At 44.0% G+C, this 20,892-nt stretch overlaps 1 protein-coding gene across 2 annotated transcripts in view; it reads left to right on the top strand.

Moving 5' to 3' along the window:
* The window catches only part of trmt44 (tRNA methyltransferase 44 homolog), a 29,904-nt gene extending 9,588 nt beyond the window's left edge, over positions 1 to 20,316 (top strand). The window contains exons 5-11 of one of the 2 annotated variants that reach the window (XM_059964886.1): positions 1,528 to 1,635; positions 3,370 to 3,441; positions 13,944 to 14,050; positions 14,455 to 14,638; positions 16,720 to 17,125; positions 18,094 to 18,210; positions 20,022 to 20,316. In XM_059964886.1, coding sequence (XP_059820869.1) covers positions 1,528 to 1,635; positions 3,370 to 3,441; positions 13,944 to 14,050; positions 14,455 to 14,638; positions 16,720 to 17,125; positions 18,094 to 18,210; positions 20,022 to 20,236 — 1,209 coding nt within the window. In that variant the 3' untranslated portion in view covers positions 20,237 to 20,316. The remainder of the gene's footprint in view (positions 1 to 1,527; positions 1,636 to 3,369; positions 3,442 to 13,943; positions 14,051 to 14,454; positions 14,639 to 16,719; positions 17,126 to 18,093; positions 18,211 to 20,021) is intronic. The other variant, XM_059964887.1, reaches the window with a different exon arrangement.
* The last annotated feature ends 576 nt before the right edge of the window (positions 20,317 to 20,892 follow it).

The following is a 20,892-nucleotide window of genomic DNA, read 5'->3' as shown; positions in this document are numbered from 1 at the left end:
ATCCCAAATGGGGAGGGTCTTTGATGTTACTCCTTCTTGAGCCGTGATCTCAATGGCGGGGGAGGGTTGTACCTGTTCAAAGAGCATCATTGATACTTTGTCAGGTCAGACATGAATTTATGAAAGAAAAGTTAATATATTTCAGTCATACCTAGTCTTGTTAAGATCTACGTCATACACTGTGTGTTCACCTTTGGGTGCCATGACGTACGAAGGAAATAAATGCGATAGAAGGAATAAACTGCAAAATATCTGAATGGCTAAATTATGCGGTCAGTTTCCATAGAGTTGCAAAAGACTGCAGATGCTGGGACCTTGAGTACAAACAATCTGCTGGAAGAAATCAGTAGATTGGATGAAACCCTACATTTGTACTGATGCTTTGATCCAAAATGTTGACAGTTCCTTTCCTCACACAGATGCTGTTCCACATTTAGGTTGGAGGAACAACGCCTTATATTCTATTTGGTTAGTCTCCAACCTGATGGCGTGGACATCGATTTCTTGCACTTCTGGTAATACCCCACAATCCTCCCCCACAACCCTCTCTTTCACCATTTCCGATCCCCTTTTCCCTCCCTCACATTATCTCCTTACCCACCCATCGCCTCCGCCTGGTGCTCCTCTCCCCTCTTTTTTCTTCCCTGGCCTTCTGTCTCTTTCGCCAAGCAGCTTCCCAGCTCTTTACTTCATCCCCCCCCCCCCCCCCCACCGCCAGATTTCAACTATCACCTGGTTGTTCCCTCTCCCCTACCCCCACCTATTGAATCTACTCCCAGCTTTTGTTCTGCAGTCCTGGCGAAGGGTTTCAGCCTGAATTGTCGACTACTTTTTTTCCATAGATGCTGTCTGGCCAGCTGAGTTCCTCCAGCATTTTGTGTGTGCTGCTCAGAATTACAGCATCTAGAGATTTTCTCTTGTTTGCTGTTCAACCAGCTGAGTTCTTCCATCAAATTATTTGTTGTTCAAATTTCATTAACTGATTCTTATTTTGCAGTATGTTTCAATGGTTGAGAAACAATCTGATGAATATTGAAAATGTTGAAAATAATAAGTTCAATAATATGAGTCCAGAGGTCTGTCGGTCTAGTGGGAAGCCCAGAACAAAAATAACATAATTAAAATTGAGCTGCTGCATTTAGAAATAAAGAAGAAATATTTCTGCCCAAAGGGAACACTTGCTCAAGGTTGTGAATGCTGAGCTAATTGAAATTTTCAAGACTTGAGTCATAGTTTTAACGTTTTTACAGACCTCCAATGATATGGCGTAATGATGATTAAGTAGGTGAGGTACATGTGAGCCATGATCTGATATGGTGTAAAAATGGGCTTGAGAGATGTTGTGCAGTTTAATGATCCTGAAGTTTATTTGATTGATTTTTCTGTGTTGGTGATGATAAGACATTCTCTACTGCCATATGTAATATGATTGCAGCATAAAATGTTACATTAATATTTTACTTTATTTCTACTAAAATATAGTTCACTTCCCTCCAAAAAGTGAAATGGTTTTAACTTGTATTTCAGATTCTTTGGGAAGATGAGCGTGCTGCGAAAGGCCTGACTGACAAACAGTCCTTTATAGATTTGGGATGTGGAAATGGATTACTGGTCCATATTTTGACTAATGAAGGGGTAAATGAATTTGAACCAATAATATTTGATATGTGTATTAGAAAGTTATTTAAAGATATCTTGCTATATACATAAGACTCACAATAGAACCTCCTATTATACTATAGTTCCTGAAATACCTTGGATATAAATAGGGCAAACATAATTTTAGAATTTTTTTTTACCTTTTCAATTAAGGAAATTTTAGTGTTGGGGTTAAGTCACTAATCTTGTAGTCTATTGACAAACCTATGCACTCATACTAATTCTTGTTCTTCAATTGATCTGCTAAATTGAGAAACAAGCTACACCAGGTGAAACTGAATTTAATGGATTGCATTTCACTGTAAAATGAGGTGACAATGCTTGCTGTTAATTATGTACAAGTTGGAAGCATAGTGAAAATCTATCACATGTGACTATAATATTCTGTCACCTATCTCACTGTATGATTAAGTTCAACAGGATGTGGATTGCATTGCCTAAATTTCCTCTCAGTTGTGCCCTGGCATTTAGGGCAACAATAAAGGTCCTCCATCTCTGGCAATGTTCAAGGTTTCCTTCATTGTGTCAGTAGCTCCCTCTTGGTTTTCACTATTATCAGTCATCCAAGTCCTGGGTGGAGACTCAGGAATACTATCACACTAAGATGTAGAAGGAATCTTCATTCCGGTTTATGTAACAGTTTTGTTTTAATCAGACAGGGTTGTTAGCCCTGAGTTGAATCCCTGAACCTGGAGGACTGGTGGAACAGTCTTAGTCTGGCCTCTACCCTTTGACCAGTTTGGCATGGGTGACCCTACCAAGAGCCAAATCATAAAGCCCTGATTCCAGCCAACATAGCTCTCCGGATCATTGAGGCACAGAAGCCTCCAAACCTTGACAAGGATAAGTCACAGCTCTTGTTTTTGTTGTGTACATTTAAAAATAATTCACAGTAAAATGTGTATCTTGATAAACAAAAATGATTTTTAAACTATTTTTATAAAACGCTGGGATTAGTAACTTTAGGACCCAGTGTGCATAAAACTTCTATTGTGTAAATGTATTCACATTCAGGGTGTATTTTTCTGAGCCAAAGCATCATGTATATGCAACCTTCTTTCAATTGAGAGATCCTTGGCTGATCATACTGCTTTTTGTAAAAAAAAATTGTAAGATACGGGGCCAATTTATCCAACATACTTCAGACTGGAAAAAAAGAATGAGCTTCAAGAAGGACTATAAAGTTTAACAGCTTTTACAATAATTTTGTAGAGCTAGAAAGCTACAGAATTTTCTGAAATTGTAAATGTATGGCAGAAGATCAGTAGTCCCTCAGATTTGTGAGAGAACAAGTTAAGGTCAGAGCTTTGGAATGTTATTGGAAGTGGTATGATATATTGGCTGAGGAGACTAGATAAGAGGTATAATGGAGCTGAAATTCTTTAATGATTGTATTCTGATTTTGTCATTACATATTTTTGAAATTTATCTAGAGATATGAATCCGCTGAATTTGCTTTAGGTCTGCAATGACAAAGCTATTGTTGTGAATGGTCACTTTCAAGTTCTAAGTATTGCTGTATACAATACCATTCTCGAAATCTTAAATCAGAATCAGATTTAATATCATTGGCATTAGTTGTGAAATTTGTTGTTAAAATGTGTAGCTGCAACTGTTTCGGGATTTTCTTGTCAAAAAAGAAAAGAATACTGTGCAAAGAAGATAGTAGCAATAATGTTTGAGTAACAATATTGCACATTTCCCTTTTAGCACCCTGGTAAAGGTATAGATGTGAGGAAGCGGAAGATATGGGACAAGTATGGTCCACAGACACATCTTGAGGTAAGAATGAAAATTGATTACCTTGTAGTCACGCGCAATGCACTACTAAAGAAAACACACGGAGGCAGAGGGAGCTGAAATCGGAATGACTTTACTGATTCAAAATCGCGCACTTAAATCTCCCCTCCCATGGGTCCCTGAGACCCGTGGGGCAGACGTGACGCCAGACCGTCCCCGGAAGGTCTGCCTGCAGCTCCCAATGGCGGTTCAAGTTCTGCGTGTGCAGGCCGCCACACGCCCCCCCCCCCCGCCCCCCCCACCATCAAGGGAGTGGAGCCCCCCAGTCTGTGCGGTTTGCCTGGGTGGCCGGCCTCGCCGGCGCAGTGCGGGTACCCTCACTGGTTGCTCAACGTCCAAGTGCGCCAGTTTGAGGCGGTCCACTGTAAAAGTCTCTTCCCGGCCACCCACCTCCACGACACACGTGGTTCCGTTGTGCCGGATCACTTTGAAGGGTCCCTCGTACGGCCGCTGTAGAGGTGACCTGTGCATGCCTCTATGAATAAAAACACACTCACAGTCTTGGAGGTCTTAAGGGGTGAAGGATGACGTGGGATCATGCCTGGAGGTCAGGACTGGTGCCAGGGCCCCTACTTTGTCCTGCAGCCTCATTAGCACCACTGCTGGAGTTTCTTCCGAACCTCGGGCCTCTGGTACAAACTTGCCTGCGACCATCAGGGGGGCGCAGTAGACCAATTCCACTGAGGAGGTGTCCAGGTCCTCCTTGGGGGCTGTGCGGATGCCCAGTAGGACCCAGGGAAGCTCATCTGTCCAGTTGGGGCCCCTGAGTCATGCCATCAGGCCAACTTGAGATGCCGGTGGAATCGCTCTACCAAACCGTTGGACTGGGGATGGTGCGCTGTGGTGTGATGCAGCTGGGTGCCCAGGGGCTGCGCCAGCGTTGTCCACAAACCAGACATGAACTGTGCCCCTGCCAGAGGTGATGTCGGTTGGGAGGCCAAACCTGGTGATCCAGTTTACAATGGGCATCCTGGCTCAGGACTCAGTGGACGTGTCTGCAAGCGGTGTGGCTTCCAGCCACCTGGTGAACCTGTCTACCATGGTAAAGATATAGCTGGCACCCCGGGAGACTGGCAGGGGCCAACGATGTCCATGTGGATGTGTTGGAACCTCCTTTGCGTCAGCTGGAACTGCTGGAGGGGAGCCTTCACGTGCTGCTGGACTTTGGCGGTCTGGCAGTGTATGCAGGTCCTGGCCCAGTGTCTGACCTGTTTGCACAAACCGTGCCAGATGAATCTGTCCGCTACCAGCGTGATGGATGCCTGATGGACGCGTGGGCCAGGTCGTGCAGTGTGTTGAACATCCGGCGCCTCCATGCTGCTGGTACCACAGGTTGGGGTTTGCCAGTAGACACGTCGCACAGGAGTCGATCTGCTGCCGGGTCAATGGAGACGTCCTCCAACTGGAGCCCCGAAACGGCGGTGTGGTAAGCCGGGATCTCAGTGTCCGACTGTTGTGCTTCCGCCAGCACTACGTAGTCTATTCCTGAGGACGATCTGCCTACCGAGTGGAGGCAGGGCGAGACAGTGTGTCGGCGACGACGTTGTTCTTCCCTGCGATGTGGCCGACGGCTGTGGTGAATTCTGAAATAAAGGACAGGTGCCTCTGCTGCCGAGCTGACCATGGATACCTTGGCCAGTGCGAGGGTGAGGGGCTTGTGGTCCATATACACGGTGAACTCCCTTCCCTTGAGGAAGTACCGGAAATGCCGGACAGCCAGGTAGGGCGCTAACAACTCTCTGTCGAAGGCGCTATACTTCACCTCTGGTGGCTGAAGAAAGCAAGTGGTTGCCACTGGTCCTCGTCGAGCTGCTCCAGGATTCCGCCGACTGCCATGTTGAAAGTGTCGACTGTGAGTGCCGTGGGTACATCGACTCTCGGGTGCACTAGGAGGGCCGCCTTTGCCAGTGCCTCCTTGGCCTGCTCAAACGCCTCCGAGGACTCCACGTCCCATGCCACTTCCTTACCCTTGCCGGTCATCAGGCGGAACGAGGGTCTCATGATGCGGGCCGCCACCGGCACAAACCAATGATAAAAGGTGACCATCCCTACGAACTCCTGCAGGCCCTTGACCAGGCTGGGCTTGGGGAACTGGCGGATGGCCTGGACCTTGTCCGGTAGGGGACTGCGCCATGTCGGTTGACTTTGTGGCCCAAGAAGTTGATCTCCGTCAGCCCGAACTGGCACTTTGCCGGATTGATTGCCAGTCCGTGGTCACTCAGGCATTGGCAGAGCTGGCGCAAATGTGCCACGTGCTCTTGGTGCGAACTGCTGGCCACCAAGATATCGTCCAAGTAAATAAAAATGAAATCCAGGTTGCGTCCCACCGAGTCCATGAGTCTTTGGAAAGTTTGGGCTGCATTCTTGAGACCGAAAGGCATCCTCAGGAATTCGAACAAGCCGAACGGGGTGATGAGGGCTGTCTTGGGCACGTCATCGGGTGCACTGGGATCTGATGGTATCCCCTGACCAGGTCGATTTTCGAGATGATGGTCGCTCCGTGCAGGTTCACCGTGAAGTCCTGGATGTGGGGTACCGGGTATCTATCGGCAGTTGTGGCGTCGTTGAGCCTTCTGTAGTCTCTACAGGGCCTCCATCCTCCTGCGGACTTGGGCACCATGTCCAACGGGGATGCCCACGGGCTGTCTGAGCGGCGTACGATTCCCATCTCTTCCATCTTATGGATCTCCTCCTTGGAGAAGTTGAGCTTGTCGGGTGGGAGCCTGCGAGCTCGGGCGTTCAGCAGTGGTCCTTGCGTGGGGATGTGGTGCTGCACGCCGTGCTTGGGGTCGGCCGTGGAGAACTGCGGGGTGACTATGGAGGGGAATTCCGCCAACACCCTGGTGAATTCGTTACCATATATATATATTTATTGGCTGGTAGTTGCCCCTAGTAGTGGCTGTGACACTGCTGCCAACCTGAAAGTCCCAAGTGAAATGGCTGGACCTGAAATGCAGTGAGATAGTTTGTCTGAATACTGGTACCATGTGCAGCGGTGAGTTCGGGGCCTGGGACCTCATTACAAATGTCCATGTTCGAGGGGGGGGTGGGGAGTGTGCTGACTTCAGCCCTGGTGTCTACCAGGAAGCACTGCCCAGAGTGTCGGTCCCAGAGGTACAGGAGGCTGTCTCGGTGACCAGCTGTCATAGCCATTAGCAATGGCTGGCCTTGGCACTTCCCGGAAAAGCACATGGTGGACAGCAGCGGCGCGTGCCTGAGCCCCATCTCTGGTGATAGAAACACCATTGTTCCGAACTTTTGTCTTTTTCCCCCGTGGGTCTTGACAGCTCCGGTTGCAGGGCCTGTGCTTTGGGGCGCTTGATCGTGGCTAGGCCAATGGAGGCTGCTCCACGTTGCTTGCTCTGCCAAAGGACGTCTGGTTTAGGTGCAACCCTGCATGGGTCGCTGAAATCCTCATATGCGAGGAGGAGGCGAATGTCCTCTGGCATTTGCTCGAGGAACAGCTGTTCAAACAAAAGGCACAGCATATGGACGTCCATGTGTAGGAGCCGCGCAGCCCATTCGCAGCGGGAGAGTCCAAAAGTACGAATCGGGAATGCCTTAAGCTTAGTGTACCTGTTGTCCGTTGGTGGCTGGCGTAGAAAGTCGATGATCCGGCCTGCCGTCTCCTGGTCGAGCGTGCTGACCAAGTAGTAATACCGCGTAGCATCGGCTGTAACGTATCTGATACTGAACTGGGCCTCAGTCTGCTCGAACCAAACATGGGGCTGAGTGGCCCAGAAAGTCGGGAGCTTCAGAGAGACCGCACTGTGCGAGTTGCTCAAACTCATGGCTGGTTGCTGAGTCGCCGGCTCCAGATGCCGTCTGGAACGTCAGGGTCACCAGTGTAGTCGCGCACAACACGGTACTAAAGAAAACACATGGAGGCAGAGAGCTGAACTCGGAATGACTTTACTGATTCAAAATAGCACACTTAAATCACCCCTGCCATGGGTCCCTGCGACCAGCAGGGCAGACGTGACGTCAGACTGTCCCTGGAAGGTCTGCCCCGAACGGACCGCGCGTCTGCCTGCGGGTCCTGATGGCGGTTCGAGTCCCGTGTGTGCAGGCCGCCACAATCTGTACGATATATTCCTTTCCCATATAGCACCTAACTCTGCTCCACATTAAATTCCTGTTCATCACGTTTCCTCTACCAACAACTTCCAGCCCAGTGTCCTTTCCTACCACGAAAGTGGCATTTTGTTTAGGGGATTGGCCTTGGAGGTATGGCTCGGACTGAGATTGCTGTGATACACACAGTGAATAGGTGTTGGCTGTTGACCCATGGTCTGTGGCTATTGTTCAGCAGGTTACTGATCTGCCTGTGATAATCCTATTCAGATTGCGATATCTCATTCCACTTGTTGGTGGCTTGTGCTAGCTCACTCTATGGAACACCAACTTCACTCCAATTCAGTTTTGTCAGCCTCACCATTTTGACAATATCTGGTTTCAAGCTATCCATAAAAGTTGACTTAAAGGGATGATATGTAGCATCCTCAATGCTGTATTTGTTTATTCCTGGAACTCCTGAATGACTTAACCACTGTCCCATAGCGTTCCTCATATTCAGAAGTAACCTCAGAAATCTTTTGCTTGCAACCTACCACTTCCCTCCAATCACTTTGTATTGGAGCTTGCTCTTGCAACTACCCCAAGTCAAGTCAACTTTTATTGTCATTTTGAACATAACTGCTGGTACAGTGCATAGTAAAAATGAGACGATGTTTTTCAGGACCATGGTGTTACATGACACAGTACAAAAAACTAGACTGAACTACGTAAATAAAAAAAAACACAGAGAAAGCTACACTAGACTACAGACCTACACTGGACTGCATAAAGTGCACAAAACAGAGCAGGCATTACAATAAATAATAAACAGGACAATAGGGCAAGGTGTCAGTCTGGGCTTCGGGTATTGAGGAGTCTGATAGCTTGGGGGAAGAAACTGTTACATAGTCTGGTCATGAGAGCCCGAATGCTTCGGAGCCTTTTCCCAGATGGCAGGAGGGAGAAGAGATTGTTTGAGGGGTGCATGGGGTCCTTCATAATGCTGTTTCCTTTGCGGATGCAGCGTGTAGTGTAAATGTCTGTGATGGCAGGAAGAGAGACCCCGATGATCTTCTCAGCTGACCTCACTATCCGCTGCAGCGTCTTGCAATCTGAGGTGGTGCAATTTCTGAACCAGGCAGTGATGCAGTTGCTCAGGATGCTCTCAATACAGCCCCTGAAGAATGTGATGAGGATGGGGGGTGGGAGATGGACTTTCCTCAGCCTTCGCAAAAAGTAGAGACGCTGCTGGGTTTTCTTTGCTATGGAGCTGGTGTTGAGGGACCAGGTGAGATTCTCCGTCAGGTGAACAGCCAAGAAATTTGGTGCAGTTTATGATCTCTACCGAGGGGCCATCGATGTTCAGCGGGGAGTGGTCGCTCCATGCCCTCCTGAAGTCAACAACAATCTCTTTTGTTCACATTAAGAGACGGGTTGTTGGCTCTGCACCAGTCCGTTAGCCGCTACACCTCCTCTCTGTAAGCTGACTCGTCGTTCTTGCTGATGAGACCCACCACGGTCGTGTCATCGGCGAACTTGATGATGTGGTTCGAACTGTGTGTTGCAGCACAGTCGTGGGTCAGCAGAGTGAACAGCAGTAGACTGAGCACACAACCCTGGGGAGCCCCCGTGCTCAGTGTGATGGTGTTGGAGATGCTGCTCCCGATCCAGACTGACTGAGATCTCCCATTTAGGAAGTCTAGGATCCAGTTGCAGAGGGAGGTGTTCAGGCCCAATAGACTCAGCTTTCCAGTCAGTTTCTGAGGGACGATTGTGTTGAATGCTGAACTAAAGTCTATGAACAGCATTCGAACGTACGTGTCCTTTTTGTCCGGGTGGGTTAGGGCCAGGTGGAGGGTGGTGGCAATGGCGTCATCTGTTGAGCAGTTGGGACGGTACGCAAACTGCAGGGGTTCCAGTGAGGAGGGTGGCAGGGTCTTGATATGCCTCATGACGAGCCTCTTGAAACACTTCATGATGATGGATGTAAGTGCAACGGAACGGTGGTCATTTAGGCAGGACACTGAAGACTTCTTCGGCACGGGGACGATGGTGGTGGCCTTGAAGCATGTTGGAGTGGTGGCGCTGCTCAGGGAGATGTTGAAGATGTCAGTGAGAACATCTGCTAGCTGGTCTGCACATCCTCTGAGCACTCTACCAGGGATGTTGTCTGGTCCAGCAGCCTTCCGTGGGTTGACCCTGCACAGGGTTCTTCTCACGTCGGCCACGGAGAGACACAGCACCTGGTCATTCGCAAGAGGGGTGGACTTCCTCGCCGTCGTGTCATTTTCCATCTCAAACCGGGCGTAGAAGTTATTCAGCGCATTTGGGAGGGAGGCATCACCTGCACAGTCAGGTGATGTTGTCTTGTAATTGGTGATGTCCTGGATGCCCTTCCACATGGGCCGTGTGTCGCCGCTGTCCTGGAAGTGACTGTGGATTAGCTGGGCGTGTGCACGCTTTGCCCCTCTGATGGCTCGGGACAGTTTGGCCCTTGCTGTTGTTAAAGCTGCCTTGTCGCCTGCTCTGAAGGCGGAGTCGTGGGACCTCAGCAGTGTACGCACCGCTGCAGTCATCCATGGCTTCTGGTTAGTGCGTGTAGTGATGGTCTTGGACAGAGTAACATCATCAATGCACTTGCTGATGTAGCTGGTCACTGATGCTGTGTACTCCTCAAAGTTGGTGGAGTCGCCATCGGTTGCAGTCTCCCTGAACATGTGCCAGTCGGTGTGCTCAAAGCAGTCTTGAAGAGCAGAGATGGCTCCTGCTGGCCAGGTTTTCATCTGCTTCTGAACTGGTCTGGAGCGCCTGACGAGCGTTCTGTGTGCTGGGATTAACATAAAAGATGTGGTCTGATTATCCGAGATGGGGGCAGGGCCCTGCCCGGTATGCATCAGGGATGTTTGTGTAAATCAGGTCCAATGCATTCTCCTCCCTCGTTGCCTCTTAATAACATTACAACCATCTTGTACTTGTTGTTTATTATCTCCTATCAACTCTGTGAGTCAACTAATTTGCTGAAGAAGCAACATAGTAGTCAAAATTTGGTTGTCATCAGTGGGTGCAGTTTGTGTATGTTGTTAAAACAAAGAAGTTGCTCCGCAAGTCTTCAAGCTTACTTTTTTTCAAGGATGTGGAGCTTTCTTGGACCATTTACCAATCTTAACTGTTTCAGCTGTTTGATGGAAAACCATCTGTCTTCTTTCATAGGTTTCATCTTCAGTTCTGCATGACTTCACTCTCTGGTCTTTATTGGAGAAAGCTGTGATAGAGCTGCCTATTCAATTGTTTCATCACTGTCATCCTCACCTGAGTCACTAAAGACCACTGTAGGGTCTGTGTCATGTCCATGCTGTAATTCTTAGGAGTTTGGATGGTGGCGCTGTTTCAGAGGTCTGTCCAACTGTTTCCCAGATAATGGTCCCTGCTGAACTTACTGATACTGCTTCCGCTTGCTTCTTAGCTCCGCACTCTTTGATTCAATCACACCTATCACATTGTTTTATTCATTCATTCGGTTAATGCAAAAATTTGCTCTTTGTGCCCTTTACTGTCTCTATCATACTGTTTTTGTAGTTTATTACGTTTCAGCCATTCACACTTTTAATCCAACCGAGCACGTGTTTGTATCTTTAACTCACGTTTCCGTTTTTTCCTTTCCCTCAAGCATTCTCTGCATCTTTTCACATGCATAATTGACTCTTAATAGAATCAACATTGATAGTATATTTCATCTAGAATTTTTCAATAATCTTAACAAATTTAAGTATTTTATTCATGTAAGAACTCAAAACCTCTGTCTTCTGTTCATATGTAACTACTGCAGGTTAAACTCCCACTTTTTCTGTAATAGGATTTATGATTTTGGTCATTGTCATAATTCAATCTCTTGTAACAGTTTTTAATCACTTGGACTGTGATCAAAATATCATTGATTGCATCAAAATATTATTGGATTTCAATTGAAATATCACAGGATTGCGATCAAACTTATCTTTGGATCATAATTGAAATATTGTTTTAGGATTGCAATGGGTTTGTGGCGACCCATTTCCTAGCGTATGCGAACCGACTCACAATTAGATAGCCTACGGGGGTTTGCGAGCACAGAGCTTTGGAGCCTCTGCGCCATAGGGGGCCGGTTGACAGAGGCTTAAAAGTGAGGCTGAAGTTTTCGAATAAAGTTTTTTCCTTCGACTGCAGTTACCGACTCCGTGTCGTAATTTTAGCGCTGTGTGTAGCACACCGCTACAGGTTTTTATTTTAGGATTGCAGCAGGATTGTAGTCATAACTTTGTAGGAATGTAGTCAGAACTTTATAGGATTGTGATTGGTATCTTTGGTTTGCAAATGAGAATGTTTTCTTTACTAATTGCAATCTAAATGATTTTTTAAGCACTAGATTACAATTAGAAGATATCTTCAGTACCCTGCCAGCTTGTACAAATTTAATTTGAGCACAATGTTAATTTCAGTGCTCTTTTGATTTTTTTTCAGGATAGCAATGTGTTACAGCTTTCTGTCACTTTTGAGTCTTATACTAGATGGCAAACACAAAGTATGCTGCAGATGCTGTGGTCAAATCAACACATACAAACAAGCTGGTTGAATTCAGCAGGTTGGGCAGCTTCTGTTGAAATGTGCAGTCAACGTTTCGAGCCGAGACCCTTCGTCAGGGCTGAAGGAGGAGGGGGCAGGGGCCCCATAAAGAAGGTGGGGGGAGGGTGGAAAACCAATCAGAGGAAAGATCAAGGGGTGGGGGGGGGAAGCAGGGAGGGGATAGGCAGGAGAGGTGAAGAAGGAATGTAAGGGGAAAGCACTATGGATAGTAGAAGAAGGCAGAATCATGAGAGAGGTGATAGGCAGCTGAAGAGGAGACGGAGTGAAAGTGGGATGGGGGAAGGGAGAGGGAGGGAATTACCGGAAGTTGGAGAATTTGATATTCATACCAAGGGACTGGAGACTACCCAGACGGTAAACCAAACTACCCAAACTCAGGTTGGAGGAGCAACACTTCATATACCGAGAAGGTGAAGGTACAGAAGAGGCTGAGGCAGTGTGATTTAGCTCTTATACCAATTTGCTAACGGCAACAGACCATTCATATTTACAGATTTAATAGTTAACCAAGCAAATAGTCCCTATTCAAATGATGCCATACCCACAACTGCAACAAGAAAATACACTGCTCAAATTACATGTTCATAGGTAGTTATATTAAAATATAAGGAAACAAAGAAACTTAAACTACAAAGAAATAACAATTATAAAACACTAAATACTCGCAGAACTCAGCAGGCCAGAGAGCATCTATGGGAGGAGGTAATAACGACGTTTCGGGTGGAAACCAATTATACAGTCTACTCCAACAACCTCTTAGCTCCTGGTTTATCCTATCGTAAGTAGTCCTGTTGTAACTTAGTACCTTCCTACAAGATATGGTTTTATCCTTATTCTTAACTGTCTTAAGACCCTAATGAGTTGTGGTAACTATTCTCAAAATGTTCACCCACCATCAGGTCTGTCACCGGGACTGGATCATTTCTCAAATCTAAATCCGGTATGTTGTTTCCTGTAGATGGATTCTCGACCTACTGTTTCAAGAACCTTGCTTTGAAACCCTGAAGAAATCCTGCCCTATCTAAGCTACTTGTATTAAGGGAATTCCAATCAATGCTGAGGGGGATTAAAGACCCCACTATGAAAATGTTGTTTCTGCACTTTTCTATAATCTGACCACATATCTGTTCCTCCACTTCTCGGCTAATGGGGGTGGAAAGTCTATATAACATAGGTGATTGCATATATTTGCAACCCAGCCAAACTTGACAATGCTTTAATGGGGAAACCTGGATAACATTTCGGCATAGAGGGATAGAGTGGCAAGTATATTTGCATGACGTAAGTGCCAGGTAATTAGCATGTTCAACAAGAGAGATTTTTAATCTACTGTCTGGACTTTCAGTAACATTATTATTGCCAAGTCGTCCACTATCGATGCACTGGGATTCACTATTGATCAGAAACTCAGAGTGGCCACCTATATGTTGTAGCTGTAAGGGTGGGTCAGAAACTGTACATCTTGTGGAAATGCACTCCTTGATGAAATTTAGCCATCTTAACGCCCACTAATTGGGTACATTATCAAGTAATCTCCACGTGTCTGAGTGAGTGTAGCTCCAACAACTTTCAAGCCTTATGCCCACTGTGACTAATTTGGCCTATCCCTTGCGGTTCAGCATCAGTGGTTGGAGCAGCCCTCAAAACTGAGTGATACTGATGTTGAAAAACCAGCAGGTGCCAGAATTTTCCACCATGGTACCGGGCAAAGCTCCAGCGTCACACGACAATGCAAAATTCATACAGTAGATCATTGTGATTGCTGAAAAAATGATTGAAGTTTTAAAAAATTGCTGCTGTTTTAATAGGAACGTACCTTTACTCCAAGTGATGATTTCCTTTTTCCTGATGTGGATTGGCTAATTGGCAACCATTCAGATGAGCTTACACCATGGATTCCTGTTATTGCAGCAAGGTAACTGACTATTTTATTCAAAAACTGATTAATGGGAGTTTTGTTTTATGAATAAATAAATGTGTTTTTGCAGTAATTTATGCTGCAAATAACACTGCTTTTATTTTTATTATTTTTAAAGTTCTAATCTATCTCTTTACTCCAGTAATCTTTCTAGTGCAAAGAAATTTTCACAGAATCGGATTACGAGAATGTGTATTGACTGACTCTACACACAATGTTCTGCTCTGCCTTAATATCCCTGTTTGTTCTAATAAACTAACGATCAAGACTTGATTGCAAATAACTGCCCAACAGTTCCAGCATTTGGCTGCCACTTGTTTAATAATCAGTACGTACGATATGTGTTCAACACATTTGCGAAAGTATAAAGCTCAGAGGAGTTTGTTTATTTGTCGCTGCAGGTCCTCCTATTCATGCCGCTACTTTGTTCTGCCGTGTTGCTTCTATGATTTCTATGGAAAATACTGTCGAAGAGAAACCATAAACACGCAGTATCGAGCGTATTTGAATTTCATTACAGAAGTGGGTTCTATTTGTGGTTTTAAAGTTGAGGAGGACTGCCTTCGAATTCCATCTACAAAACGGGTAAGTATGAGCTTTAAGTAATTACTGTGTTTGTTTTATCATTGAGTTTTTATGAACTTTACAAAATGATTGCAGTGAACTTGTTTTCAAAAAGTCCTCTTAAGTTGATCTGAAAGTTTCAAAATTGCACTAATGCCATATAAAGACTGTGGGAGTTCCTTATTAATTTTGTTTGCACACTTGGAATAGTAGTTAAACAGTATTTTGACATTATTTGTGAGATTATAAACAAACACTGTTAAACAATAATAGAATATCAACATTTTTAAGTAGCTTAAAGGACATTACTTTGCAATAATATTTTAATACAATATTTAAAATAGTTCTGTTTAATTTTCTTGTAGGCTTGCCCCCTTCTCTCTGTATTTTCAAATATGTCTATGGTGATATTGACAGTCTAAACATGTCAGTGGCTAAAAATATTTGACCTTTATTCTTTGCTGTCCTGCAGAATGAAGGTAATCAGAAATGTGATTCAAAAGGAGCATAGTGGATAAATGTTCAGGTGTTTCCACTAGTGAAAGAATCTCAGATGAGCAGATATTATTAGAAGATAAGGGGGTAGACATTTAAAACTGAGTTGCATAGGAATTTGTTTCTTGCTACGGGTGGCAAATCTTCTGAGGGTTGTTAGGGCTAGATCACTCGGGGCATTTGAAGAAGAGATAGATGCAGGACATTCTTGAAAGACCTGGGAATTGAAAGCTATGTGGAACTGGACTGGCACAGAAGAAGATTAGGCCTAGGGTCGATCATATTGTACAGCAGGGCAGGCTTGAAGGGCCAGGTAGCCTATTACTCCTATTATTTGACATTGTTAGTCCAAATCTTTTAATAAACTGTTGAGGTCCCATGCACTACTTTTATAATGTTCCTGTTACCAACATTTTGTTTACAAATGATCTGTAATCTGACAGAATACCAAGAAAATTGGACAGACTAAATAATTTATTGAGAAATATTATAGTATTTCCTTTTTGTAAATGTTATGGATTTATGTTTGTAGTTTAAAAACAATAAAATACTTTGTGTATCCTTTTAGAGCAATTATTCACAGAAGTCTTAAGTTTCAGACTTCAATAGTAGTTCTCCGTTTTTTGTTCTATTAGTGTTGAGCATGCCTTTGCAGAATCACAGTACAACAGAAGCAACCTCTATTTACGTAATGTCTTTATTGAAGCACGGACATCCCTAGGCAGTTCGCAGAATATAACAAGAGGAGATTTAGGGAAGATGAGTAAAGATCTTGACCAAAAGAGATAGTTTTAAGAGTCAACACGAGGAAATCTGCAGATGTTGGAAATCCAAGCAACACACACAAAATGCTGGTGGAACGCAGCAGGCCAGGCAGCATCTATAGGAAGAAGCGCTGTCGACGTTTCGGGCCGAGACCCTTCGTCAGGACTCACAAAGTCCTGACAAAGGGTGTCGGCCCGAAAAGACGACAGGGCTTCTTCCTATAGATGCTGCCTGGCCTGCTGCGTTCCACCAGCATTTTGTGTGTGTTGTTTGGATTTTAAGAGTGACGGGCAGAGGTGAAGAGGCTTAAAGTAATTCTGGAGCTCAACGTCTTGAAAGTTGAAGGCACAACAGTGAAGTAAAAATAAAAAAAATTGGAATGTGCAGTTTGCAAGTCACACCGAGCAAGTTATTTGTGAAGTCACTAACACACTTTGCATGTTTGCCAAAAGTGTACGTTCTGGGCAGAGTGCACTGATCATTGAGTCAGTCAGCTTGAAATACTAATATGAAGCCTATGCTTACATTTGGACCTCAAAGCTTATCTAAACCTTACTCAATAGGTTCTGAAGAGGACAGATTTTTATAAATGGATTATCAATATATGCCTTATTCATTGTAATACCAAGTAAAATGTTTAAAGCAATATATTCTTGTCTTAATATTTGTATACAGTTTGTAATTAGTTCAACCAATACACTTCTACTAGAAATATACTGTTCTGAATTTGTTTAAATCTTTATTGGTTTAAAAGCAGCTTGTTCATTGTGTCTTTCAAATTGGAAAAGCAATAATATTATGATAATTTTACCTGCTTTGCATTTTCTTCCTTTTTTTTGTAGGTTTGCTTGATTGGTAATCAAAGAACATATCTTGAATTTAATGAAGAAAGACTGGATAAAGAACGAACACTGTATATTAAAGAAAGATATTCTTCTACTCTGAGAGCAGGAGATCATTTTAGTGAGGCAATTCCTTTATTTACTCATGATGTGTCACACTGTTCCAATGTTGAGCATCCTGTGCTACTAGATACCAAGGCTGAAGAAGATTCATTTGCATCTAGCAAGTGGCTGGCTGGTTTCCAACCTAGGGAGAAAGCTCAAAAAATTAGGAATTGTGCTTCTTTGCCCAGGGATTTCATCAATTGTGTTGTGCTTCAAGTCGCTAAAGCACTTTTGAAGACAAATCAGGACCCCTGTGTGAACAGTGGTGTTGAAGACAGCACAGGATATTGGAACAAGGGAGGTAGGTGTTTGTGTTCTTGAGCATTATTCTGTTCTATAATTGCATTGATTCTGTTGGATTTTCTGGATAACTGAGATTCTAATGACAGTTATTGCAGTAATTCATTTTATTGCTTTAATTCATTCATCAAACATTGTAGTAACTGGTAATTCTGTCTTTCTGATAGGCCAGTATATTGGCTTGTAAACATCATCTGTTATATGTGGGATGTAGTTCAGATGGAAAAAGTTTTTAATTGAATATAGCATTTTAAATATTGATTACTTCATGTGGGCTTATTTTAAGTTGGTAGCACGTTATGATTGATTTTCTAACTCTTTAAAAGTGCAAGGAGCAAATGGCTGCACAGGAGAAATTTCACAAAATGCATGATATCTGGTAAGAAAAGTCATAGAAGAATGTGCACCATTAAACTGATGACATTGTTGTCCTTGGATCAGTCTGTAGGCAATTTCTATGAAGCAGCAAATCCAGGGCTGGTATATGGTAGGGCAGTCAGTTCAGTAAAATGTCAACCAATACTGTGTGAACATTTCAGTTTCTAAAGTTGATAGTAAATTAGGCTAATTCTTGGTACAGTGAAATCTATTTCTGTGGATGAGGAGTAGATATGTTTTGCCATTCTGTTAAATGATATTCTTTGAGCCTTGTTCCGGAGGTGTGCGTTTGTGATACAGGGAGGCACTGCACTGTTGGATATATTGTCTTTTGGATGTGATACTGAAGAAAAACTGGGCAGATCTTTATGTGTTTGTTAATATTAATGCCCCAAATACATTGTGTAATGTTATTTTTTGCTACTTTTGCAAGTTTTCTGTCTGTACATTAGGCCCACAGATCCCTTAGACATAACAGTGACTGTTTTCAAAACTTCACCTACTGCTATGACATAAGTCATGATTAACACCAGATAAAGATGAGAATCTCTTGCTTTCTCTCAGTTTCTACCTCTGTATGTTTTACCACAGGAAGCCTGCCACTGAAGAATGTAGCAGATCTTCTAGGCAGTAGCGTATTACAGAGATTAAAAAATGAGTGTGGTGGTTTGAAGACCCTCTTAAGAAACAATTGTCAGGTATTTGAAGGTATGGGTTGCAGCTTTATTAATTCCCTTCCTAACCTCATTAGAGTATCATATTTGCTCACATAATAAAAGGATGCCATTAGTTTTTTTGTTGACTCCCCATCAAAGCCATTTTCTTCAGAGTCACTAACAGCAACTCTCTACATGGGGATGCCAGGTTAAATAAGGGTTCCCTGTCCATAAACCGAATTTTCTGCAAGTCAAAAATGAACAATTTCTCCAAAAGTAGTAAGGTGAAATCTTTAACTGCAACAGACCTTAGCAGCTGCTTTGCAAAGAATAGACTAGGGAAGGTCAGTGTAGGTGGCAGACATTTTACCAGCAAGTGGTCTGTGGCATTCCTTTGTCCGAGTGCAGCCCAGGCAGAGTGGAGGTGATTCAAAGTACATTTGTTATTAAAGAATGCATAAATTGTACAACTGGAGATTTGTTTGCTTGCAAGTTGCCACAAAGCAAGAAACCCAAAAGAACCCCAATCAAAGAAAAAAAGTAAAAAGAGCAGCATCCAGTACTCAAAAGAAAGGGGGAGGAAAAACACAAACAATTGAAGCAAATGACAACATTCTGACCCAGAGCAGAACCCTGGAGCAGACTGTTTGTGTTTGTAAATCTCTTTACTGGAGAGTCACTATCACACAACCCGGTCACTCTGTTCTGGCCCCCGCCTTCATTACCCAGGTCCAACACTTCCTCCTCATTACATCCATTATAAAGTTCAGGTTTATAAATGTGTTAAGATGGTGAGGTTATTACTTATGCTTAACTTTGGAGGTGTTTAATGTAGGAAATGGGTGCTGTGAAATGGGGTATGCGGATGTGGAGGGAAGGGTTAGAAGTAGGGGTAGGGTTGGGGGTGGAGGTGAAGACCTCCCTGCAGGATCAGCGGATGGGACCTGGTGAAGAGAAAGCTCATCTGTGGGAGTGAGGCCTGGATTTGTATTATGGTGTTAATCAAGAAAATTATTAACAGTTTAATAAAACTATGTGCCAACAAGCAGTGCCTCAAGATTTGTAGCATTTGACTTTACGCAAAGGAGAGTTTGGAGAAGCCAGTGGCTTTCCTGCACTGTCCCCTAGCGAAGAGATCCGAGTACTATGCCTGAGAGCAGTCTAAGAGAATTTGTATAACATTGGATTTCCATAAATCAGTTCTTCTGCAGCCTGTATTTGTTGTTTTTTGTTTCAGATCTACGTAATCAATAACTAAAATAAGGCAGAACAGATTTGATAGGCCAAATGGCCTAATTCTGGTCCTATCTCTTATAAGCATGAATTATTTTCAGTCTATGGTGTAGTTGTTTTTCTGTTACTCTAAGTTCCAGTGGTGTCTCTAGACTCCCAGGGTATTGATAGTGGGGCTCAGCATCAATAATGCCATTGAATAGTTGGGTTGCTTCAGTCACACAAAATGCCGGAGGAACTCAACAGGTCAGGTAGCATCTGTGGAAATGAATAATAATCTGACTTCAGGATCGAAGAAGGGTCTCGGTCAGAAACGTTGACTGCTTCTTTTCCATAGATGCTGCCAGACCTGCTGAGTTCCTCCAGCATTTTGTGTGTGTTGCTTTAAATTTTCAGCATTTGCAGAATTTATCGTGTTTATAATTCAGTCTTAGTTGTTTAGTTTCTTAAACATCTAAATATGCTATATTTAGCTTTTTTTGAATGCAGCATATAGTACATTTATGCAAAAGATCTATGATTTATCAATATAAGACTTTACTTCCATTCAGCATGTCAACCGGAACACGAAACAGATTGGCAAATGTTGAAAATGTACAAAAATACTTTTATTCTTTCTCCAATATGCAGTTATCCATGGTCAGGTTCGGATTCGAGATTGGACAAAGGAGAAACAAACTAGAAAGCAGATATCAGGTACAAGAAAAATGTCATCAGATACTTTTAAGACTCGTCTCTGCTGGTTCTTTGTAAACCATCCTGATGGATGTCCTCGAAGCACTGAAAATTGCCCGTTTGCACATGGAGCAGAGGAACTGCGACCTCAAGCTGCAGCAAGAAAGTGAATTATTGACCGTGTTTTGTTCTCTTTGGATATTAGGATGAAATAAAGCTGTTAAAGAATAAAGAGTCATTTTATACAAAATACTTGTTCCTTTCTGTTAAGTAATGAGCTACATGGCAGGGCTGTCTGCCATTGGGTAGATTTCCCCTCACGTTTAACTTCTGAATGTGCCCAGCTGCAAGTGGTGGTGCACTGAATGAAAACTAACTTACAGGATGAAGTGAACAAGTCACAGGAGATCTCGGGGGTGGCAGGGTATTCATTAGTCTCAGAGCCTGAGCTGTTACCCAGTCTGGCAGTCCTAGTCCTGATGCTCCTCTACCTCCTCCCTGATGGTAGTGGGTCAACAAGATTGTGGGATGGGTGGTAGGCAGGGATTCTCAAGAATGCTCTGGTCCCTTCGTCTGCAACACTTCTGGTAAATGTCACAAATTGGGGAGAGGGAGACTGCGGTTTTTACTGTTCTCTGTGGGGCCTTGCAGCTTCCGTACCACATGATGCAGCCAGACAAGATATTGATGGTGCTCCTGAAGAAAATTGTTAGAATGGGGGTGGGGGAGCCCCAATTCCCTCAGAAAGTGTAGACACTGCTGAGCTGCCTTGACTAGTGAGGCAGTGTTGTGGATCCAGGTTAGATGGTCTTTTTATGTGCACACC

The sequence above is a fragment of the Hypanus sabinus genome, chromosome 3 (assembly GCF_030144855.1).
Source record: "Hypanus sabinus isolate sHypSab1 chromosome 3, sHypSab1.hap1, whole genome shotgun sequence".
Taxonomy (NCBI): Eukaryota; Metazoa; Chordata; class Chondrichthyes; order Myliobatiformes; family Dasyatidae; genus Hypanus; species Hypanus sabinus.
Note: the sequence above shows the minus strand (reverse complement) of the source record. Positions and strands in the feature narration are given on the sequence as shown.